Genomic DNA, 26,120 nt, shown 5'->3' with positions numbered 1-26,120 from the left:
CTTTACCTGTATGTACAGCCATGTCCCACCATTAGCATTACCACCTGAGCTCTACCACCTGTAATACTAGACTCCCATAGGAGCATGAATCCTCCTGCGAACTGCATGTGTGAGGGATCTAGGCTGTGCACTTAATATTACAATGTAACAATAATAAAAATAAAATAAATGCAATGCCCTTGAATCACACAAAGCCACACCACACCATAACCCTTCATCCCCCACCACCACCAGCACCATGTGGTTGGTGGAAAAATTGCTTTCCGTGAGATAACAACACTGGTGCCAAAAGGGTTGAAGAACACTGTTCTTGACCTTACCTCTCTTTATATTATCTGAGAATCACAATGAACTCAAGGACTTTTTAAAAAATTAACTGAATAGATAATAAGTGATTGCTGTCATTATTCTTTTCAGATTTTCTGGGACTCAGAGAATCCTAGCAGAGCCCTTTCAATCTAGATTTTGTGTCCTTTGAAATGATCTCATTGGATTTAGAGCCAATCCTTGCCTTTTGATATAAGACATCCTTGGCTCACCTTGTGCTCTTCTGGGCACTTTTAACGTGGATATAGGTAAACTCTGTTTAATGAACTGGATTACAAAAATTAAGTATTTCCTACTAGATTTTCCACTGAGTTAATTCTCACAGGAACCAAAACTCAGCAATCCTTAATGATATCTAGCCAAACATTATTATCACATTTGTGGGTTAGAAAGTGATTTTTAATGTATTTCCATTTTCAAAAGTCTGAGGTGGTAAAAACCTTGCTGACAAAGAGATGCTTGCTCTCTCTAGGATGGCTGCTGGACAGCACTGAGTTGTCTCCTTAAACCCAGAAGTGTGTACATGGAAGCCATAAACTCTGAGGAAGCCAAAGTAAATCAATGGGCAAAAGGAAGAACAACTGGAGATTTAGTGGTGCAGCACATTTCCTACTGAGCACAACATAAATCCAGCTATTCACGCCACCCTCATTAACTTTTATATCCAGAATCTCATTTTGTATAAAAGTTAAACTGGCATCATGATGTTAAATTCAAAGCATTCTGAAAAAGGCACTGACCAGAGGCTGTTGTGAAGATCACCACAGTGTCATGTTGAAATTTAAATGGTTCATTTCCTTGTCTTCCAGATACGCATTTTTTTTGATACAAGAAAATTAAATCTTTACCTTCCTAACTTCACTGTTTTTTCCAAGAAATAGTTCACTTTTTATCAATTTTATTTCACTTGAATGTTGTTTTAAAAGTGAATTTAACACATTTTTTTAAAGAGTGGTCCAATGAATGAAATTACTGTATCTGGTACTGATTTCAAGCAAATATTTTTCGATAAGAATTTGTGTTAGTGGTGGTGGGGACAGAAGCCGATACTCACTATAATGGCTCTTGTCTGTGCTGCTGTTGCACTATAATGAAAGGGAAAGTGGGAAAATTTGTTAAGTATTTTACTGCACTATTAAGCACACTGTTTTTACCCCTAATGGTTATAAAAACCTAAATAACATTTTAACCTTTTATTTATAGCGAAAGAACAATGGAGAAAACCCACAGAGTATCATAGCTGAAAAAGATATTTTAAATCTCGATCTTTTGGGCAATCTATTTACCAAGGAAGGCAAGAAGGAAGAGGTTTGGAGAAGACTTAAAATACTCTCCTCTAGGATGGACATTATGGTTTGATGATACCAAGATCAAGAAACAAAATGGCCTATAATGTTTAACATAACAGACTACCTCTAAAGATGAGGAAAATGAATGGTTTACAACACTACCAATACCACCAACAGGGAACAGATCAAAGCTGATAACAATGTGCTGTACTGCTTTAAAGAACTTTCCTCAAGGAAGTAGTGGAGCCAGGTGACAGGAATGGAGGGTGATTTGGGGGCCTGGTGTCCTGGGATTCTGGCTAGGGGCTGGAGTAGCCAACTAGTCATCAGGAGGTCTGGCACTTATTGTTACAGAGAAAGTGGCTCAAATCTCACAGATCCTTAAGCTTTTCTGAGATCACGGTCTCTGTTTCCGAACTCTTCAACCTTAAGTAGAGCTTTGCATCAAGATGGTTTACACCCAAACTCGCGAAAACAGCCCTGTCTTGGGAACCAAGATCTTTGCTGTCTTCATTGTTGCTCCTTTTAATTATCGTCCTTCTAAATAGATTCTCAAAAGGGTAGATTTTCAACACATCCCACTCTAAATTACAGATTCTTTTGACAGCTATTTGATCACCAAAATCTCTTTCACCCAAAAGATTCTGTCAAAACAATGTAATATTCTTTGTCACTTCTGATTTTGTATTGGCTTTGATCTTGTTTTGAAGTGAATTAATGATTCACAGCCAAGCTATAGTGAAAAATTGGGTAAATTTTCCATTGAATCTATCCTTTATGTGCCACTATGGTGTTATTTTATAATAAAGTAACAATAACAACAACTGGTTTTCAGTGTCTGTAGATGCAGTTTCTTACTTTTCCTGATTTCATATTAACCAGAAAATCCCATATGACTCTTCCACTGACACTTACCAACATTAGTTTTAATATTAAATAACTGCTTATAGGTGGCCCATCACCCAGTCACCTGGGGAGTGGAGGCTACATGTCCTTAACAGGAATCACGAGGCTTTGTTATGTCATAATAGAGGATGCTCTGGGACCTTCTTCAAGGAAAAGCCCTTCTGGCCATGCAGAACTGAGTGTGGCATTTGGGGATCTCAGCTTGCTCATGCAGTGAGGTGGATTTGATGAGGTTTCCAAAGGAAAAGTCCAGCTTGGATTACAGAACCAACCTACTCCTAGCTTAGCACTTAGACAGGCTTTTGCCTGGGCAGAAACAATGATTCCACACTCAAATGTTAAAGTTTACAACTTGCAGCACTATGACCTAAAACAGGGTTCCATAAGCAAGCAAATGGGAACATCACAAGGTTGCTCAGTTTTTCCTTTGACTCTGTTTATCTCACTTTTCTTTTTAATTACTATTCTATTAATTATTAAATTTGCTACCCATAATAGTTTCTTAAAGAAGGCAGAACACATCCAATAAATAAATTAATTTATGTAAGGATACATAATCTAGACGTGTGTGTGTGTGTGTGTGTGTTTGTATTCCTTGCAGTTATATCTGTAGCATGGAAATACTTTTCTGGTCAAATTTCTAAGTGTGATTTTTTAGTATGAAAGTGAGTATGAATTTTCTTCAGCATACACATCAAAGGCCAAAGATAGCAACCATTTACATTAGATACAGGGCCGAGGATTTAGCTCAGTGGTGCCATGCCTGCCTGGCAAGTTCAAGGTCCTGAGTTCAATTCCTGGTACAGAAAAAAAAAACCCTCCAAAACAAAAAAAACCAAACATACATTAGATACTGATTTTGTTAAGGGATGGCTTTGTCACAGAGATTTGCTCTCAGTTCCTACAGAAGATCCTAAGTGGACATCTAGACAGTGACGGTGGCTCCCTCTCCTCTGGGGGCATTTGGAAAATGGAATTTGGACAAAATTCTGCATTTCCACACGTGAGTTGAAGACTGAAGGTTAAGTCACCCCAAGCTCATTATTTTTTCTAAACCATGACTAGAACAATTAGAGATTCTTCACAAAGAATCACTTAAGTTTATCCAGTCGACCTACTCAGTCGGTCAAAAATGTAAGTTAGTTTCCTTTCCCTGTCCACCGACATTTTAGGCCACTTTGTCATTTCCTAATTTCAGCCTAAGCAATTCCACCCCTCCTAAGTCTTTATTTTCTGGAGACATTTGGTTAAACCTCAGATTCTATCAGACAAGGACACCCATCAATTTGAAAGCCAGTGTGAGTAGGACAAGCTGACACACTGAGTTTGGAATGACCACAGAGGTGTGGGCAGCTGTCAGGGGTCAAGTCCCCAACCCTGGTCTTTCTGCTGCTTGTTGCCATCAGTTCAACCCCAGCCATACCTTGCCCTGTACTGGAAGAGGTGTGAATGTGCCACCATAGGTTAGACCACCCGCACCCAACCCACTGGCTACGAGGAGGAAAACCTGTGAGCCAAGAATCAGCCTGGGGTGACAGGGCCATCAGCCACCAAGTGCTAAATATGAAGTCTCAGAACAAAGACTCTTTCCTTCCCTAAGTTCCTGGTGATCCAGGCCAGCCTGACCAGGAATTCAGTAGACAGGAAATGGGTTTGGGAGTTGAATCATTAGGAATTCAGCTCCCAGCTGTAGCTAGTCTTATCTCCCAGTGTGATATGGGGCAATTAGGCTCACATCTCTATGCTCAGATTCTCAGGGTTACCCTTGCTGCCACTCATGGCGGCTATGATGGAGCACTGGTCACAATAGGTGTCTGGATCTGATCTTCTCCTTGGTACCTATAATGTTCTTGCCAACTGATGCTTTTAAATCGAAAGGTAAGAACCTTTTAATGGAAAGCATTATTCTCTAGAGTTCCAGAGAAAGCTGTTACTGATATTTGATGGCATTAGCTATAGAGAAATTAATAAAGACATCACTCCTATGCCCTCCAGGAGCAGAGACTCTAAGAGGAAAGGAGAGCCATGCAAGTGACTGAAATGCAAAGCTAGGACATTAAACAAAATTGAATGAACAACTATTATGTGCCAGGCACTGATCTACACACAGCAGCTATATGACTGAAAGAATAAAGTCCCTGTACTCCACAAGCTTAGGGTATGGGGTTGGGGATGTAGCGCAGAGGTACAGCACATGCCTAGCATGTATAAGGCCTGGTACAAATTACATAAACATGCATATATCTAGCATGGGAAGTGGACAATAAAAATATCTATGAGTATATAAGTTTATTTTAGGTCCAAATGAGTGCTGAGAAGATAGAATAGTATGGAAGTGACCAGAAGGCTTCAGTGGCTAGGAGGATGGAGGAAAACTTCTGAGAAGAGACATGAACTGAGACTCAAACAGTGACAAGACAGCCACAGGACCACTGGGAGAAGAGAGTTCCCAGCAGAGGGAACAGTAGCTGAGCTGGGAGCCAGGACTTCTGCCAGGGACATGGGAAGTGACCACGATGGGTGAGAGAAGGGGACAGAGTGGGACCAGATCTTGGAACAAGAGAATGAGGTGGGCAGGGGCACATTGTGCAGGACCTCAGGGACCACAAGAGGTGGCTGGATTTGATGTGGGCACCATGAAAGCCAGCAGAGCACTTGGCATCTTTGACTGGATGTGGTTTCCCCTGGAGAAAGCACCTGTGGCTCTGAGCAGGGATGGCTGTCTGCAGAGGAAGGAGCCTGAGTTACATGTCTGCTTGAGGTGCCCAGGCAGCAACCAAAGGGGGCCAGGCTGGGGGACAGCAGCAGACAGGACAGAGAGGTAAAGGGTGAGACTGAGGCTGGCTGGTAGAGGTGGGGACAGATGTGCAGATTAGGGGTGGTGTTGTATATCCGGATGTGGAAGCCTCAGAAAGGAGGAAGGGGCAAACTCGATTCCATCTAGGGCACTGAGCAGGAGTTGCTTGTTGGACATGTCACCAGAGATGTCCTGTGGAAGGCGATTATATAGACCTGTAGTGCAAGGTAAGTGTAGGTCAGTGTTAGGAATATAAAGGAGAAAAGTGTTACAGCACTGAGGGGCCTGCAGTCATGCCAGCAAAGGTCCGCAGGTGGGCACAGTCACACAGTGGCTCTGTGGAAGCAGAGGGGGCGATCAGTTTAGCCTGGAGCTGAGCCCCAGAGCTATGACTACAACTCACTAACGGACAGCTAGCTGAGCAGTTCCAGCCCCTCCATTTTCATTTGAGCACCACTGTAATTACAAATGTGGTTGGCCCAAGCCAGTCTTTCCTTCCAGCATCCTCACCTCCAACGGCCTTAAAATAAATCGCCACCAATAAGCAGGAAAACCTTTTGGTGAGACCTCAGAGGTGTTGGTGACACACATGCTGCCTTTTCTAGCCTCCTCACCAAACTTCTCGCCCACCTTTCGCTCTTGTGACATAGGAATAGCAGGACAGTTCTTCCCAGCGGCATGTGCCTCCCTCATTTCAAGTCTCTCCATGTGCTTCTCTCTCTGCTAAGTTTACTTACTCATCTTCTTCCCAGCTAAGTTTTCTTCCAAACGCCATCTCTCACTGTACACCTGTTCCTAAGGCCAGTACTGTGTTGGGCATGATGCTTAGAACCTTCCCCCAATGTCCTTCCATAGCAACCTCTCTTCCTCCACCATAACTCCTCCCATCATATCTGATTTTCCATTTTATAAGGAATAACAACCACTTTGATCCATAAGTGACCTTTGGATTGGAATAGAACAATAAGATTTTTTAAAAATTAGTAAATTACAATAATGAAGGGAGAAAAAATGAATCCAGACTTTTAACTGAATACAACATAATGTACTTCTTCTGGCCCTGACCAGTCTTGCAGGTCAGGTACACATTCAGCCATTTAGTGCTAGGATTTTCAACTGGCAAAACCAAAGTTAGGTATGAGTCATGGCCAGATGTGCTTTATCTACGGGGTGGAGAGCAAACAGCTCAGAGCTCCCGCTGTTCCTGGTAATGACCTGCAACTTCTGTGTGTCTTTGTAATGATGGCATTTCAAGATAAAATGAACAGTGACCAACACAGTGGCCACTGCAGTGGTAGAGGTAGCATAAATAGAACATACAACAAAGTGTATGAGGACATTTGTTAAAGTGGCCTGTAGTGGAGTTCAGTGACATACAGCAAAAGGCACACCTCAGTAAATGCAGTTCTATGGGAGCCCAAAACAAAAGAAATAAAGAGGAGATGTCTTTTTAGTGGTGACTCTCCGGGGTCCCAAAAATCTCCTACCCCCAACCCCATCTCTGCTTAGGCTCTTCCTGGGCTTCCCAGGAAAGAGTTCAGTAAATGCAAGGAGGCACTGTGTGCCTGGTACTCTGGAAAGGTTAAAACAGTGGGTAGTTACTGAGCATGAGTTTCTCAAATGTTTTAAACTGTGTCCCATCATAAGAAATATATTTTATGTCACACTTCAATTTATACATACACGCATGTATAACCAAAAAAATGAGCTGTAATTCAGTACTTTGTTTTATTTCAGATCAATCTTTTTTCTTAAATCCTGGTTATAGCCATTTCATTGATTTCAAGACTCTCTCATGGGTTGTGACCAGTGGGTTGAAAGATGGGTCCTGTGCGAACTCAAGCCTTTCTTGATGACCTCATTACAGTGGTGGACTCACAGCTTCCAACACAGAAGAAAACCCAGGCATGGGAGTCACCTGAGTGGCCATCCTGGACCTACCAGAACTGGCTCTGCCACTGGCGCCCTGTACCATGGCTCACTCGGTGGGTACCTCACTCTCCCTCTACTCCAGTGAGAAGCCAAGAATATCCAGTGTGCAGTGGATCGACAGTAAGCCTGTGCTGAATGGATGAAAGGCCTGGGCTGTGTTTTTGGCTCAACAGGTCTTTTGATAACCTTGTCACTACTGAAGCCTTCCCAATATAAAGTACTTCTGCCTCCTCCCCTGGGCCCTTCTGAGAGCCAGCAGCCACCTTCTTCCAGCTTTTTCCTTCTCTGTCACCTGGGCACACAAATCCTGTTTAAGGACTTCCCATTTTCTCCTTTCCCTCTCTCTCTCTCTCTCTCTCTCTCTCTCTCTCTCTCTCACACACACACACACACACACACACACACACACACACACACGTGTAGTATCTAAAGATATTAATTGGTTTCCTCCAATTTTAGTATTGCTTAACTCCAAAATTAAGAGGGAATCTTTCATCCTGTAGAGATTTGGTCTTTGATCTCAACTGTCAAGAAGTACTAAAGTAGAGGTGACAGAAGAGAAAGGTTGGAGGAGCAAAGGCCTCTGTAGTGCACTGAAAACATGAGGTTTCTGAGGGCTGAAAAGAGAGGCTGAGCTTAGAGTTGTTTTACTCCTGTCCTGTGCCCTGAAGTCATGACATGTGTGGTTGCTGGAAATGAACTTAACTAGTTTGGATTTCATTAAAATTGTTTTCTCTTTAAGCCTACACTCCTGTGTCACCTATGCACACAAAGGTAATCAATGGAACGGTTTTGATTTTAAAGATATGCAGATTATTAGTGCCATTTGTTTAATTTAGCTCATGAGAGGAAGATCAAAATCATTTAATTATTATTACACGTCAAAATTAAGCTTAGAAGATCTCCATGTCCAGGTAACAAGAAAGATGCCCAATGTGGACTCTGGTTTTGGGATGCCCTCTCGGGGCACATTTGGTCAGTGCTGTAAGGCACATTTGGGAGAGGGTTTACCACATCCTCCCCGTCCTCTTCCTTAACTGTCTGGCTCCTCCTGCCAGCACCACAGCTGGGGAGGTGAAGTGGTCTCTGTCACTTAAAGAAGGAAGACAGAAGCTTTCTCTGGGCCTCATTTGACTCTTGGAAGGCTTGTGAGGACAGTCAACACCACACCATAAGATGGACCTCTGCCTGTGTTGGTCATGCCAGTTTAAAACTAAAAGATGAAGGTGCTGCTGGATCCTGAAGGAACTAGATGAACTCCCTAGGGCTGTGGAGGGTGCCCCTGGGATGTCTACAAATGACTGTCACAAAAGTCTTGGAAACATGAGGAACATACAATCTCCTTGTCAGACCCGGAGACTGTACTATAGCCCTGAGGTTTGCAATTTGAAATTAAAGTTTTTGTAGGTTGCTTTCTAGTGGATAAAAAGTTGCACCTACATTTTCTAAAGTGATATGAATCAAAAATGGCCATTGCAAAATTAAATTATATGAAGGAACTAACAACTGTTATTTGAATAAGCTTTCTGCACAGTTTGTGCGTCTAATTTTAAGTGTACTTGGCAGAACTGTTAATAGATTTGTTTAGTTACTATTGGTACCGGAAAATGAGGTAATTTGTTTAAAGCGGTTTAAAAAATAATAATTTGTCCAAGTCAAAATTTTGCTGAATATAAGACTATATTTAAAGCCTAAAAATTATACATTGAAATTTGAATTTGTCAAGGAAAAATAATTGCTGTTTTATCACTGGAGACAGGATTTACAAAGATGAATTCCATAATAATTCAACCCTTTTAAAATTCTTTTACTAGAAAATAGTGGTAAGCAGATAAGCTGCTCTTTCACATGAATATCTTTTGATTTAAAACTGGTTTGGGGCTGAGGATTTAGCTCAGTGGTTCTGCCGCGCCACCTGCCTCGCAAGCGCAAGGTCCCGAGTTTGATCCCCGGTACCAAAAAAACTCCAAACAACCTGGGCACACCCAAACCCAAACAAACAAACAAACAAACAAAATAAAACTGGTATGACACTCATTAAAATAATTAAAAGAATTACAATTAGTAAACTAGCTGTGCCTAAGGGGAAGATACTGGCTCACCACTCGCTAGGCACACTACCTAAACCCCAATCTTCTGGGTTTTTTTTTTTTTGGTACCAGGGATCAAACTCAGGTCCTTGAGCTTGCGGGGCAGGGGTAGCACCACTGAGCTAAATCCCTGGCCCAAATTAAATATTTAGAAAAAAAAATCACTAGCACAAGAAATACATCTTTCAATACCCTCACAGGCCAGTGGGGAACTAAAGGTGAAAGAGACAGTTTGGAATTCTGATTTCCGAAGACACGTGACTGTAGGAAAACATCAGACTGTCTATGGACAGTGAGGATTCCAAGGACTATAAATTTTGGCATGACATCTAAGGCATGTGTGTTGGAATGATAAGCAGTACACAGAAAGCTAATTAATCATTTCCACTAGTGAAATAACACACAGACAGGTGCAGAATGTTCCAGGTTAGCCATAAGTGGGCAAATTCATTTCTAACAATTGGATACAGATTTTTGATACACGTCTCCAATAATGTTTAAAAACTGTGGTTTCCATTGGATTACGTAGCTCTACATCTTTCACCAGTGCTGCTGCTCATACATTCACTTCATTTTTAATTAGCAAGCAGCTATTTTACAGAAATCAACAAGGTCTAATAAATTCAATCCAAAATTTAATTGTAAGATACACACCACATATAAAATCCATGTACTGACTACAGCAGACAGTTCAAACACATGACCTGCCTTTGGTTAAGCTTGGGTCACCCTGGCCACGTAAACTTTTCTCTGCCTCCCTTTCTTCACTTGTTAAACAGATACTAATAAGACCTAATAAGTCATAGGTTGTTATGAGGATTCAGACAGTTAACTGTCATGACACATCTGGCATGTCATAGCTTCTATATAAGTGTTACATCAGTGAACCATTAGCCATTAAGCCATTTGATTTTCTCTTCTAGAGTTAGAGAGATGTCAAAATCTCTAAGGTCAGGAAGAGCAGATAGAGCCTGAAAAAAACTTCACCCATTATTTTAAGAGTTCTCATTACCCTCCTCTGTACCATTTCCCACTGGGTGAGCTACACTACCACTTAGTTTCTTTCTCGTGAAAGAAGAAAGAGAGAAAGAGAGAGAAAGAAAAAGAAAGAAAGAAAGAAAGGAGGGAGGGAGGGAGGGAAAGAAAGGAAAGAAGGAAAGAGGGAGAGAGAGAGAGGGAGGGAGGGAAAGGAAGGAAGGAAGGAAGGAAAGAAAGGAAGGAGGGATGGAGGAAAGAGGAGGGGAAGAGAGAGAGGGAGGAAATTATGTGATTGGAGACAAATAATTTTTTTAAATGATTCCTCTTTCCAATACTCTATTTCAAAAGAACATTCATTTGTTTCAAATTTCTGAAATTAAGGTTGACTGGAAGCAAAGGCCCCATGAAATCACTCAGCCATTAGTGTTTCTGCCCTCACTTAGGGCATAAATTTAATAGATGCTGACCAAATATTGAATTTCTTTTAAAGAAATCAATCATATGAATTACTGTTTCCACTTCATGGAAAGTAATCCTTGATCCCAAATTTATATAAATGTCTACACCTAATTTAATGTTCATAAACCTTCCCAAGTGCAATTATAACTATTGGTTCTTTAAGAGACTAAATGCTGAAATGGAATTGAATTTTAGACCAGGGAGAAATGAAAGAAAACAGAAAGATTAGAAATCTAGGGACAGGGAAAAAAAAGAGGTGCCCCAAATCTTTACTAAGTTTGCTAAAGAAATGTTCAAAAATAGATTTAGTAGATGTCATGAACATTCCTGACGAAAAGTGACAGGTTCAGTCCCTAAATTAGCCAAAAGAAGGTTGATGATGTATGAGGGTAGCAGAGGAATGCCTGAGGAAAGTTCTTTGGGCTATAAGCAAACATTTTAGGTAACAGTGAAATTACAGCATTTCCCAAAGCAATCACATTCAATTGTTTTCTAGTTCCATGTGTGGCACAATTTCTCCCTGTTAGGGTCTTTGAGCTACAAGTGGAAAAGGTCACATGTGTGTGTTTATGTCCTCATGATTCTGCTAAATGTCTACACAACAGTTAATCTTGTGTCCTAACTTCCTAGATCACTTAAGACAAAAATATTTCTAAGGAAAATGCATGCTCTTATTTAGAAAATCATTCCAAATGTCTCCCTTTCTGAAATATGTACTGTGAACTTAAAATATTTGGCAATAGATGTCACAGAGAAACAGGAATGATTTACTATTTTGATTATGACAAGTGGCAGGGCAAGTTCTTTTAAAAGCCCCAATCTAATGCTCTCTCTACCTCTTCCAAATTAGCTGTGAGCCTGTGTCACTGGCTAAGAATAAGATGATGCTTAAAGCTCAGAAAACAGATTTCCTTTAGAAGACGGATGCCCAGGATTAAGGTGGCTGCAAAAATGGTGCCTTCTTCAGTGGGTTAGAGGTCTATTACTTGAGTCAACAGGAAATTATTACCGTGCAAAATCTACCAACACATTTTAAACAAAAATAATCTTTTCATTAAACTTACTGGAAATTTAACTCTCAGTTTCTACTACATAACTTAATAGACCAGTTAGGACAATGCTTGAAGAAAAATAAATTAGGAAAAAAATTCTACGTTCATAACAAAAATTCTATACTAAGAATTTGTTGTTGTTGTTTTATGGAGAACTCTGTCTTGTACCTGTCCCTGACTCAACATCCAAGGCCTTGCTGGGCACTCTGGACATCAGCAAGCAGGTGCACCTCTCAGAAATGCCCCTCACTGCTGTTGCCTGGACACTTGTGCCATAGAACAGCCACCCTCCTGACCTGAGCTGTCCCGGGGGTCCGGCAAAGGATCTGGTGCTGCTCATGGCTCTATAATACCATGAGTATCTTTGCAAAATGAAAGCCACTCTGTGTAGATGTGCCCAATCTGGTTGTGATGGAGCCCTGTACCTCTGGTTAAAAAGGATTCCTCTCCTCCACTGGGACCTCAACCTGCTTTCAGAGAACCACCTCTCCTTCCCCTTGCAAAACAAAACCCAATCAATCAAACAAACAAAGCTACTCACAAGCAAAGCTTCACACCAAGATGCCATAGCTGAGCAAGTCTTTCAAATCTCCACTTCCTCAGTCCAGACCACGCCACCTATAAACCTTACTATTTGCTCACCTTCCTTTAACCCTTTCCAACTCACATAATACTATATGATTCTGGCAAGAAACATGACATAGAGGTAATTTAAAATTTATAATTCAGATCTTTTTTGGGGGGGCGCCAGGGATCAAACTCAGGACCTTGCATTTGCAAGGCAGGAGCGGTGCCACTGAGCTAAATCCCTGGCCCCTCAGATCTATTTCTTGTTAATTATTTCTTGAAGGGTCATCTCACAGCTCCCGATGACAACATAGCAACCAATGCCTCAAAATGTAAGCAAATTTAAAATATTTATTAAACATACAGTTTATTCTGTCCTGGACAAGCAAATTTTCAGGCTCTCCATTACAGATCAAATATATTTGTTGATTTATATAGTCATGTAGAAATTTATTGTTCAGCTTTTTCTAGTGATATTAGAATGTTACTTGAAATGCTGGATTGGATTTTAGGCTTCCTTTGCTATTCTCCTTGTATATGACAAGGCTTTCCATGAAGAGCACTAGAGTTATTTTTTTCACAGGCTTTAAGAAAATGGTTAATAGTGGTTTCTAAATTAGGAAACTTCTACAATCTCTTTCAGGCTGGAAAAATAGTATTAGCCATATCAGATCCTTGCTTCTGCAAGTTAAAAACAAGCATAGTTCCTTAATAATGGCTGCATCGAAAAACTGTTGAAGTCAGAAGCCAATGGAGAAACATTTGGGCAGATAAATAATCCAAACTGAGTTTCACCATTACCCATCCTTTCAGATTATAAGGAATTACATTTTGGTGAAACAAGCATACTGAACAGAGGATGAAAAAGACACATACAGCTTTTCTGACAGTAAAGTGAGAACTAGTGATACCTATAATGTAAATTTTAAAATAATGAAGTAAGGCTTGAGGTAAAATTGCCCTCAGAGGAAAAAAGCTATGGAAATGCTCTAGTTTTCTGGCCAGATGGATGTACCACATGAGAGTTAGCAAACGGGTAAGGGATGAAAACCCATGGTGAGGGAAAACCATATTGTGGATTCTAGGATTACAAGCACATCAAGTCAAGTGAATGAAACAGAACAGCATTTAAACAGGAAATCCAAATTTAAAGGTCTGCCAAGAAACTGTAACAAAGGGGGAAAACTGGTAAGACCCAAAAAAGAGATGGTCACCTGATATAGTTGAAAAAAACTCCTACATATGTTATAATGGCTAATTTACATTTGAGAATATTTTCCTATCACAAAGGATCTTTATAAGTTACATATTCTATTTCTCACATTTAAATTTTTGTTTTGTTTTTTTTCTTTCCCACAATGTCTTCAGACCTCAGAAGTCTATACAAATGTGGACACCTGAAGCCATGCTTAGCTGTCTCAGCACCACAAGATTCTGAAAGGATTATCTGCAATAAGTAGTTTTGTTTGGTCTGATTTCAAAGAGTGAAGTTTTTTCAAAACACAATGGCACAGTGCAATGGATGGCACAGTGCAATGGATGGCACAGTGGTGCCACCAAAGGCCATATCTTACCATACAAGTATCCAGGTCTTCTAAGCGCTCTACCTCTGTCAGCTCCTCCAAGGTGATAAGGGAGAGCTTTGCTGGCTTCTCCTCAGCCAGTTCGATCTCCAGGGACTCTTGCTGAGGAAGGGTCTTGCCACGTCTGCTGAAATGCTCAGCCTGGAGGGTCAAGATGCAACAGGAGAAATAAAATGAGGAGTCATGGCCAAGCTGGCAGGCTGCTCCTGAAGATGTCCTTTCCAAGATGGTGCCATGGAGGTCCACCTTGGCAAGTAGTCAGCAGCTATGCAGGAATCCCTTACACAGCAACTGGCCTCTTATTACCTCTCTTTGTAATCTTAACAGAAATTATAAATCTCCCTTCATCAATAAGGAGACCACTTAGTCTACAATAAAATAAGCAGTGTTCTCTTTATTTTTACTTGATAGGAATCTTTATCTAGTGCTTTAAAAAGTTAGCTAATGAGGGAAATGAACTTTTATTATTTTAAAAGACTGAAAGCAAAGAAATTATTAAAAATATTTTAATGATGGCTAGCTATCATTGTTTTCATGAAAGGAATAACACATTTGTATGATTTACTATAACCAGTATTATGTTTTAGGTAAACAAAAAAAAAAAATGGTGAGAAGTGGAATGGAATGAACTGGGCTGAAATGGAAAATAGCCAGCGTTGGGTTGATTTAACACCAGAAACTGTGATTTAATTCTTTTGAAACAATGAGCAACTGACAAGTCCATGGCAGCTTTCATAACTCTTCTAAAAAGTTAAAAAAAAAAAAAATGGCATCTGCCTCTCAAAAAAAAAGTTTCATTTTAAAGACACCATTTCATATAATATTTAATGTCTTTTTTATAAATTTAAACTAATATATTCGTGTGAAAATGTAGTTCAAAACAATAGAAGAGTGTATTCACACACAATTCCTCTTCAGTTATAAAGAGAACATGTCAATGCTTCTTCAGTAAGTTCTTCAATGAAGGACAAATATAAAAAGGTGAGAGAGTAAAACTTTTTGTGTAATTTCCATATGCTCATTAAACACCCTGCATTGGTGTCATTAAGGGAAGGTTCTGAAGCAGTTCCCATGGGTTTCTAAAAAGAGTGGTCTATTGATTTTGTTTTTGCTTATTGTATAAAAAGAGACTGAAGTGGGAGTTCTAAACGATGATGCAGCTCTCATTTGGGCCAAGATCTAAAGAATACAGCTTCTTCAACTTTAAATGTAATGGACCAGTCTTCTCTATCTTCCTAACTTGGCATAAACTGATACATTGATTAAATACAATGAACAAAATTTTAGAAAAATAATGTGTGTGTGTATACTATCACATGTTGAGATGTTCTCCTGAGGAGTTTTCTCGATGCCTCCTGTTGGACCTTGAACTCGTGAGTGGTCGTGACTGGTGACCACTCCTTAGCAGGCCACCCCTGGTCCACAAGCAGGACTCTGAGCAGTGCTGCTGGAGATGTCTTATCTTTTGAAGTTTACAAGACAGTCTTAGACACTTTTCTCATTTGTCTGCTTTGTACGGAAGAAACTGTTGATGCTCCTTTCATTTTAGTGTTCACTCCTATTGCCCAAAATCCAATGCCATGAAACTGAACCTCTCAATCCTATAGTGAATCTGAAATTCTTTCTATGTATGGTAACATTTTTGAAACCCGACATATAACCAGTTTTAAAACTTTCTATGCCTCAGAGGACACTTTCAAGTTCCAGAAACATGTACCTTCTACCTTTCATCTGCAGATATTGGCAGGAAAGTCCCCTACATCTTGTTGTAGGGCCACTTTATAGATGAGGGACAGTTACTGTTCTATCAGAGGCACTTGTTGAGTAGCCAGAAATCACTACATTATGCCCATATGCCTCTTGTACTTTCTTTGAATTCCAAATATTTCATTTCCCTCTGTTTCCAAGAATATTGCATTCCAAATTGATCTTGGGACAGCAACAAAATGAGCACCAGTAAATTAAAATTTTTATTTTTAGACCTCAGTCTCAACATCATTGCTTACTACAACTTCAGACTTGCATTATAAGTGAGATCTCTGGGTACAATTATTTCTGCTTTCCTCTGTCATTCTATCTGGAGAAATCTGAACATGCTCCAGAATGGCTGGAAGCAACAGAGAAGAGGAAGGAGCAAAACCAGCATCTTAATCCATAAAGCTGCAAAGGGATGAAATATAAAACTCAAACCACACCCCCATCAGAAGGCCACTCTGTGTCACAATGGAGCTGCAACAGGAGGCCTCACTCAAGATGGGTGTGGCACTCACCAGTTTATGATGGCAGTGTGAGAGTGCATCCAGGATCTCATCCACAATCCGATCAGACAGGAAGGAGGCCACCGTCAGCTTCACTTCGCTATGTGAAAACCACAAGGACAAAGCAGTGTTAGGATTTGTGCCAGGGGAGAAAAGTCACCCACCCTGGATGCCATGCTGATACAGTCAACCATGAATCCACTTCTTTGAAAATGGAATATTACATGGTGTGAATGGGGCTGTGTTTCCAAAAAGCCTTAAACACTGCCATAAACACACAGATAATAGAGTCTCTTTACCAATTTCAACCTGCCTCTGCAGTTTCAAAACTTGAGATTTAATGGTAGAAATAAAAAACATCTGGATGAAGATAAACTTAATGGGAAGCATCTGCACCACCTGGCAAGGTACAATTCACCCATTGACAAAAATGAAAACAATCCGGTGCTGGAACAGATTAAGAAAGTCTAGTCTGGTTGATAAGTCTTAGTTTAATATGCACATCCCCCACCCTTTTATAAAACTTTACCAATCACACAGTGCCATATTGGTGCCATATTACACTGCTTCTACTTTCACTTATCATCTTTTATTTTTCCCCAATACTGGGGATTGAATCCAGGGCCTTTGCACTGAGCTGCATCACTAGACTTTTATTTATTTATTATTTTGAGACAGGGTCTTGCTAAGTATCTAAATTGTCCATGCTGGGCTCAAACTTACAATTGTCCCTTCTCAGCCTTCCAAAGTGCTGGGATTGCAGGTGTCCACCACTATACCTGGCTATCCATCTTGCAATGAAAAGTTACAAATGTTTTGTGTTCTGAAGCTTTATGAACAGAAGTCACTAAAATGTTCAGTTTTGGTGCCTTCTACTTGAACTCCCTCTGAAAGCACCCAGGTAACAGAAAGTGGTTTGCAGTTTTTACGAACAGTCTCAACCACTAAGGTTTCTATCAGATGGCCAATATTTTAGTTAGCATTTTAGTAATGTGGTTTTTGCTAGAATTCAGCCTCCATGTGTGTTTGCAGGCTGAGGAACCCTACTTTACTACACTGATGTCCTAAATGCAAACTACAGCTAAAGGTCAACCTGCTAGAGACACAACTCCACATTCCGATATTGTCTTGTAAGTTCAGCCTGCTTCTGAAGTCAAGAATTTTTATGTTTTTACAGCAGGCAAAGGAGTTGTCAAAATAAAATTATTTAATTCTAAAGCTCAGTTTGAAAATACATTTATGTAACAAGGAAAATTTTCTTCTAATGTAAAGGCAAAATTTTGCATTGAGATTTCTCTGCCTGAGGAACTTTCTGATGGTGAGGCAGAACAGAGGTATTAATTAGTCCCTTGATGCCTATAGCAAAAATGTGCCTGGGCTAAAGATAAAAGGAGGTTTCTATAATTCCTGTTCATGAAACAAGGGCTCATTAGCTCTATGGCTCATCTAATACTTCATTATCCCCCAGAGGTGTCCATAGGTAAGATTCTCTGGGTCTCATATTAAAAATAGATTACTGAATCCCACTCTAACTTTCTAGTGGGGCCTGCGAAGTTTGCCTCTGATTCTCTGCAGATGTGCTTGGGAATTACTCTCCTCATAACACTCTCAGCTCAGCAGTTTGTATCTCACTGTCTTTCCCTCTTCCCTAAGGTGGGAAGGAGTGGTCTATTTATGTCAAATCACAGCACTGAAAGAAAGAAGCTTAAAAATGCAATTATTTTACATGTCTCAGGATTGTTCCATTATTTTGCTACTGAATGCTACACTTTCTCTCAGATTGAGCTTTCAGTCTGCAAAATTGTCAGAGGAACTGAGTCACTTCTGCCTGCATGTGCCCATGGGTCTGTATGTACATGCATACATACGTGAGTCAGGACTTTCATCCCATCATGCTCAGGTTAGTGTGTTATAGAAAGAGAACTGGGAAGTCAGTGGACAAGATGTTGATTAACTGATGTGAAGAGCTCTATTTTCAAGGGAAACTTTTGGAATTTGTCCATTTTCAAGGAAAATGACCATATGTAACAGAGTCTGATACTCCAGTAAAAAAATCAGAGTATGATTTGGTGGTAGCTAAACCCACTATTATAAAGGAAAAGTGGTCAATATGTTGTTTATCCTTAATATTTAAAAGGGATTTAATATTTATATTTTATGTTTTAGCTGTATTTTATGTTTTAAATATATAATACTCTACTATTTTCAGTGAAAAAAATCTGAAACCACAGGTAATAGAAATATGCAAACATCCTTTGTAATTTCGGAGGAATTCATAAAGTCACTAATATATGGTATCCTATACATTCTTTGAAAATCTTTCCTTAATTTCTCAAGTTTTTCCAACTGCCTTACAATTCAGCCGAGTAGGTACTAGGAGCTTAATTAAAACCACAAACAATAAAATCCAAGAGCCGCATCTTGGGCCTGAGACTATACAGTTACTGCAGAATTCCTAAATCCTCAAGATGCTGTAAGCTAACTTTAAGGCTGTCAGCCTTAAATGTTTGGTTTATTCTATTTTGATGTCTCATATTTCTTGCAGGTTGCCATTTAGCTTTGTCATTATGTATTAGCACAGTTCCCAACTCTCTAGACAGGAGCTATTTTTGCTATATCCAAACAGTCTTATCAATACTCAGAAATAGCTAAATGAGAAAATTAAAACTGTTCTTAAACTTTTACTCATCTGATTCCTCAACTAAAAAACAGAATGAGAATTAGCTGAGCAATCACGGAATACTGGTGATTGCTAAATTTCTAATGTTAAAATGCAGGCAAATATGTCAATGATCACAGCTTTTAAATGTTTAAGTCTTGGCATATTTTTCAAACAGCTGTCTATGTAAACATCAGAAAGACATCATCAGCACATACACAGTATCACAAATCCACCAAATTAGCCCAGAAGGAAAATATGTTAAGGTCACAGAGGGTCTCTGTGCCTATTATAGGCCCTGCATTTTTCTCATAATAGGATGGTGACAGAGAGCAAACTGGCCTCAGTGTTTAAACTGAGATTGAGAGAGATGAAAGATAATCCTTAGAAGCAGAAACCAGGGTTACAAACATGTCCCCCTCCCTTGAATATAAAGCCTTAAAGAGAGCCAATAACTATCCTCTTAGGCAGAGCAGGCATATATGTGACCTTCTTATTTTGCATTTATGCACAGCTATATTTATATACAGTCTCTGCCTATTAGACATGCCTGAGCACGTTATACATGGATAAAGCCAACAATGACACTCTGTAGAGCTGCCTCGACTCACTCACAGATATTGCAGATCTACGGTTTATTAATGTTATAAACCTACCTAATTTTGTTAAGGATATCAATTCCAGACTGCTCCAACAGGACATTTTTAACAAAGGTACGTGGAACGGAAATCTTTTCGGTGCTGGCATGAATCAAGTCTTGTCGAATGTGGGCTTTTCTCATCACATTGGGACAAAGGTTCTCGGCAGCATCAACCATGGATTCAAGCAGAGCCTGCAAAGCAGCACAGAGGAGGGTGAGATGGGGGAGATGGCACCATCAAACTGCGAGGTGATAATATATGACACTGGGCACCAAGCTTGGGCACCACCAGAGATCCAAGGCTGCCCCTGGTGACCTGGGACTGCTACATGATCGTGATCTCAGGAAACCACTTTAAATCAGACACTGGCACCTGCTGTGACAGCCTAACAAAGCCATGAATGAGCAGATTTAAAAATACAAGTGTTAAGCCTTTATTTACCAACTCTCTACACCAGACTGTTCTCCTTAGTACTAGAAAATAAACTTATAGCTAGGAAATCCAGACCTAGAAAGAGACCTAAAAAATACATCGGATTTGAATGTTTGTGACATTTTTCAAATGACAGGAATCCAAAATTAGGGCAAACCATTCAACAGCTCTCTCAAAACAGCAGCAGCTGATAAATCAAAGAAACTACTGTTAATTTTGCTCCTTTAAAAGAAAAGCTTTAGAGTTAGGTAAAACAATAATTATTGTAACAACAATAAACATGGATACTAATCAATGAAGACATTTATAGAGTACTTAATACATAAGATTAATAGCAATAGTTACAACACATTCATGTAGTACTTTAGAGTCAGAAAAACGTTTCTGCACATTTTATCCCTCCAATATCTGTGAAGATAAGCAGAGCAGATATACATGAGATCGCCATTTTATAGTTGAAGAATGTGAGTGAAGGGAAGTTAAAGGATGGGCCTGAGATGGACCAGAGAGCTGGAAATCATGGACAGACATCTGTGCCAGTGTCAGACCTAAGTCTGAGTGGCACTGGGCAAAGTCACTGATTTCATCATTTTACTTACCTTGCCTACAAAATGGGAGTTAAAAAAAAAAAGTTCTAGCTTCCTAGGATTACTGAGGATTAAAAGATACTACAAATGTAGTATTTCTGGCACACAGTTACTCAGAGACGGCTATTAATCTGATTTCCAAGACTCTCCTTACTGAGAACCTAGGTTTTAGAAGCCTGGCTATAGGGTGACCTAGGACCTGGGCAGCACTGCTAATGAGACTGCCATATTCACAGGCAAAGTATGACCCACCTAATAAAATCTGTCACTACACTGCAGGATGAGCAGCATTGTAAGAGGGCGTCTAAAAGGATCTTGAGGAAACTACGGGGAGAGGGAGAAGCCAATCACCTAAGAAGTTTCCAAAATCCACTCCTAGGTTGACAGTGCTCTGTCCCTGTTGTAACTCTGGCTGAATAATTGCTGAATTACTACATTACTCAAGAAAGTTCCCAAACACCCATCTGATGTAATTTAGATGAAGATGAAGTATTTTCCTCTTAGCATGAATGAACGAGCACTTTCTGTTCCTGACCACCAGCCCAACACTCCAAGGAAACAGCACTGTTAACTCTGTCCTGGTTCATCAGCCTACAAGTTCCTTTCTGAACAGTCCCCCTGAAAAGGGAGAGCACTAATTCAGTCAGTGAACTACAGAGGGAAGGAGTGGGGGCTTGGCCTCCAAGCCCAGGCTGCCAGGAAGTGGCTGCAGAATGAGTGGGAGGGACAGGAAATAATCTCCGCTGTGCTCTGCTTCTCACCTTCAAAATCACCAATGTCTAAGATCTCCTTTTCTCTATAATCCATGACTGCACACCTTGGGCCCTAGCAAAAGGAATTTTAGCCTATCTTAAGCATTTAATTCAACAAATATCGTGCAGTTGGCTCCCTACCACCCCTTTACCCCAGCACCTACCAACACGATACAGCAGTTTATACAAAGTACAATCAGCTATGGCCTCTTCCAATCCATACAATAACTCTATAAGTCAAGGTAGATTAGAACATCCCAGTTTGATAAATGGGAAATCTGGAGCTCAAAGAAAATAGGTAACCTGCTTACGGTCATGCAGCTGGTTTCTGGAATCAGTAAGACGGGAATTCAGGTCTTCTGCTTCCTGTGCCAGCACCATCCTCTCACACCCTGCCCATGACCCCAAACCATGTTCCTTTCTTCTCTGCCTCATTACTTATCATTTCCCCTGTTCTCCTGAGTCAACCATACCTAAGGTTGCCAGGGCAGGAGAAAGGGTCACAGAACAACTATAATGAAGCCCTTGACCCCTCTTTGTGTCTAGCCCCTAGCGCAGGCTTTTAGACACAGGCCGTCCAGGTCCTCAGCCCTTCCACACACTAGGATCCTGTTAACATCCCCCCTTTCGCTTCACATTACTACAACATCCCAGTGAGTCCCAACCAAATGTTGACCACAGTACTGCAAGGTGTTCAGTTTCACTGTCACCTACCCTTGCCACATACTGAGACAATCTATGTTCTTCTAGGAATGAAGCACAGCAGCTTTAAATCACACCCTTCTGATATATGTACTTGCTTCTAGTATTTTATTTGGTTTTGGACACAAACATCATTTTTCCATACAGTCAATGTTTCCATTTCCCTACATCTGGGATTTTCTCTGCTCATTATTCTTTCCTGCAGTGCAGACTTTCTTTCTTAGATAACTTTTCCTCTACCCCAAAGTATACACTTGCGATAATTTTTTAATGTCGCTCAGCGATAGTAAACTATCTCAGTTTTTGTTTTGATGAAAATGTCTTTATTGCATCCTCATTGTAAAATATTAAGGGCATGGGGTTTCAATTCTACATAGATATTTCATGTTCACTCAGAAATTTGAGATATGATTTCATTGTCTTTTGGCTTCCATTAAGTGCTGAGAAACGAGTGGTCAGTCTTCAGGTGGGATTTCTTAAGTAATAACAAAGCCTCCTTTTCCCTTCCTCTCCCTGGAATCCTTTGACTACCTCTTTGTTTCCATGTTTTTCCATGTTCATGATGATGATTCTAGATGTGGAGTGCTTTGAATTTGCTTGTCTTCCTGAATTGGAAGAGTCTGGCCTACCATTAGGCCCTGAAATCTTGGCCGCCATCTCTTCAATTTCTCTTTTGTTTTGGGAATCTAAAGTAGACTTCTGTGAAACTTTCTCACTCTTCCAGTGTTCCTGAACTTTCTTTACATCTTCTTCATTTTGTTAGACTGTTTTTCTACCCTCACATGTCTTGCAGTGAACAGGCATTGTGTTTGAACAGTGATAATCATATTTCATTTTGCACATATGAGGGGTGATCAAAATATAAGCTGAATATTAATAAAAATTTATTACAGTAAAAGACACATTGTCATTAACCTCTCTCATGCTTCATTTATCCTATCATTTTTTCTACTTTCTGAAGCAGTTCTGGACGTCTTCTTTCATAAGTGTCTTTAGGAGATGTGATTTAAAAAAAATACAGTGAATGCTGTTGCCGAGTGCCATCCAATGAAAAAGCAGGCTTGCAAAGACGATATGGCCTCATCCACCTTACTTACTAGATCTGGCACCATGAGACTTTTGGCTCTCCCCCAAAGTCAAAATAACCAAGAAAGGTAAATATTTTCAATCTATTCAGGACATCAAGGCAGCCACGACAGTGCAACAAAAGACACTCAAAAAAGAGGACTTCAAGAAATGCTTCAAAAAGTGGCAAGAATAAGTGTTCAAAACAAGGGTGAGCATTTTGAGGAGGATTAATGGCAACGGTCTTTCACTGTAATAAATTTTTTTAATAATTAAAACATTGACTGTATTACACCTCATATGTCCCAAATGACAGTCCCAAGAGTGCATATTTCTTAAATATAAAAATAACTAATGGCACTTAGGCAATCATGTAATATTTGTAAAACAAATTGGTTTAACAGGTTCAAGTAGCAGCTATACTCATACAGTCTTGCATTTAGCCAATGACTGGCAAATAAAACTTCCATACTGAAGTGCTCTGAAACCATTCTTCCTTTTCTTTGGAAAACTTAATGTATAGGGGAAAAAAACGAGTGTTCAGAAGTCTTCCAGTCAAACTGAGTTAATATTTGCTCAAATGTCACTGAAGCCCTTCAGATCACATATCCTAAGGAAATCTAAAATTTACCAGTGAAGTATTTCACCACTGAAGCCCTCTGGGAAATCAAGATTCTTCCAGGCCAAAACAAACTCCTTAACTTTAAGTCCAAAAGGGAAAAATGAAGGTTTCCTTATGTTAGAACATTCAAACCCCATTTATTCACTTACTGTTACTCTAGGACTAAATGTCAGGATCAAAGCGGGGAGATCGAAAGGAGAGTTGTCATTTTAAAACACTGAAAACAGGCCAGTTCACAGAAAACATTGACTCTTTCAAAGAAGGAATTTCTCCAAACTTAATACTTTCTTCTCCTCCAAGAAGTCAGCTAAGAAGGCTGGTTTATTTGGTCATTACTTTTGCTTTCTGAAATAATCATTTAAAAAAATAGCTCAAAGAGTTATCTGAACTTATCCAGTATTCAAATAGCCACCATTGGCCATGATACAAGATGATCCAACAATGAAGTTGGAAGGAATCTCCCATTGCTTTGAGGCCAGGACAGTCTTGCACAAAGAAACTTGATCCCCAAAGTTTGGTAACTTGCTTTAAAGCACAAGGCTAGGTAAGAGAAAACCTAAACACGAGTCTAGGCCTGTGGGCCTACTTCTTTCCATTCTCTATAATAAAAATTGTTTAAAAACAAAACAACTATTTTACAAAATAATCCATGTGTGGTAGCTTTTGCTTATATAATATGCTAATTTTAGAAAACTGGGAAAACGAAAAAAGGGACTCTTTAACAAGGAAAATTTGATGTTAGTAGTAAAATAAGTAATAGCTACTCTAGTTTATTAAGAAATGGAACAATAGGGCCAGGGATTTAGCTCAGCTGGTTTTGCCGCCTGCAGCGCAAGCACAAGGACCAGAGGTTGATCCCCGGTACCAAAAAAAAAAAAAGAAATGGAACAATAGTTATATCAAAAAATGCATTTTCCTTACATAATTTTAAGAAAAGCATGGAGTACTATTTAGCTATAAAGAAGGAGAAAACTAGGCTGGGGATTTAGCTCAGTGGTTTCGCTGCCTGCTGTGCAAGTGCAAAGACCTGAGTTCGATCCCCAGTACCAAAAAAGGAGAAAACTGAGTCCTCTGTAGGAAAATGGATGCACCTTGAGATTGTAAATCAGACAGAGAAGATGATTTCTCTTATGTAAGAAACCCAAAGTACAAATAATTTAAAGAGCAAAATAAAATATGTGTGATAGGAAAGAGGGAGATGGACTATGTAGAGATGGAAGAGGCCTCCAGTGGTGGTGGAAAATGGGAGGGAGGAAAGGGGACCGAGATGGCTATGGACCCATTCCTCACAGTGCATGTACATACGTATTATATATTGCAAACACATATGAATAAATAAAATTTAAAAGGACAATGCACTGCAAGGTTATTATAAGTAGGAAAAATGTTTGTAAACAGCAAAAGGCTATTTGTTGGGTAAACCGGAAGGGAACAGAAAGGAAGTAAACTGACTATCGTCTACGGAAAGTATCAACCAAATGTGCACCCAGTTAAAAGAAAATTGAAAAGTAACATTTAATTAAGATGTTTGGATTGAGGATTTGCTATGATTCATGACAGGCATTCCCAAGAGGAAAGGAACTGAAAAGTGAGAAGGATTGAGAATACTGAAAAGAAACAAACAGGGAAAGGAATACAGGCCATCTGGGGGCCTGGGACCTGGCAGAAAGTGAGAAGGAGAGAAAAGCCCGCTATGGTCCTTGCAGATAAGCAAGCGGGTGACAAACTGAGAACTCTGATGATATTTAACAGAGTCAGAAAAGTTAACAACATGCCACAAAAATGCAAGCAATGCCTATTTACAAAAAATATGTGGTTCTAAATATATTCATGTTGTCTCTAGTCTACAAATTCAAATGTCTTTTACTTCAGATACTTGCCTTCTAGTTTCTCCCAAGAAAAACTAGCAAGAGTCAGTTTCACCCATTCTGTGCAATAAGCAGAAAACAAACATTAATGGTGCTAGGGTAATGTGTGGGTTAGACAGGCTGAAATGACAATGGACAGTTGGAAGCAGCTGAATGGGAAAGGCCCTGCCACAATGTTTCATGTTGACTTATATGACAGCCAATCCTTACTAAGCAAGAAATTATTACAAATATTTTTAAAGAAAATAGGCAAGGGATGTGAATAGGTAATTTGCAACAGAAGAAATATAAGTGGGTGATGAAATTACTTGATCTATCACTGCATTATTACAGAAAAATTTAAAAATAAGATTAAAAACTCATCACACTGAAAAATATGTGTTACCTGCTGTATTTAGTATGCTGAGTATGTAGCAAAATGATCAACTACGCCACTGGACAGTTTACAAACACATATGCAAGTATAAAACATATGCACTACTTGACCTAGCACTGGGTCAATTATAGGAATATATAAATATAGGAATTATAGCAGAACTAATCAAAATTTAGAA

The 26,120-nt window shown here is 39.7% G+C and overlaps 1 protein-coding gene across 13 annotated transcripts in view; it reads right to left on the bottom strand.

Moving 5' to 3' along the window:
• The window catches only part of Carmil1 (capping protein regulator and myosin 1 linker 1), a 305,246-nt gene that overhangs the window by 40,458 nt on the left and 238,668 nt on the right, over positions 1-26,120 (bottom strand). For all 13 annotated transcript variants that reach the window (XR_015439361.1, XR_015439362.1, XR_015439363.1 and 10 more), the window contains 3 exons: positions 19,554-19,729; positions 16,251-16,338; positions 13,972-14,121 (listed from right to left, as the gene is read on the bottom strand). Coding sequence is in view for 10 of the 13 variants with exons in the window: in XM_087181828.1 (XP_087037954.1) it covers positions 13,972-14,121; positions 16,251-16,338; positions 19,554-19,729 (414 nt within the window). In the remaining 3 variants the exon portion in view is untranslated. The remainder of the gene's footprint in view (positions 1-13,971; positions 14,122-16,250; positions 16,339-19,553; positions 19,730-26,120) is intronic.

Source organism: Heterocephalus glaber, unplaced genomic scaffold, assembly GCF_053883595.1.
Source record: "Heterocephalus glaber isolate CG9 unplaced genomic scaffold, H.glaber_assembly_v1.0 deba00001472, whole genome shotgun sequence".
Taxonomy (NCBI): domain Eukaryota; kingdom Metazoa; phylum Chordata; class Mammalia; order Rodentia; family Bathyergidae; genus Heterocephalus; species Heterocephalus glaber.
The sequence above is the reverse complement of the archived record's forward strand: the minus strand, read 5'-3'. Positions and strand labels throughout refer to the sequence as shown.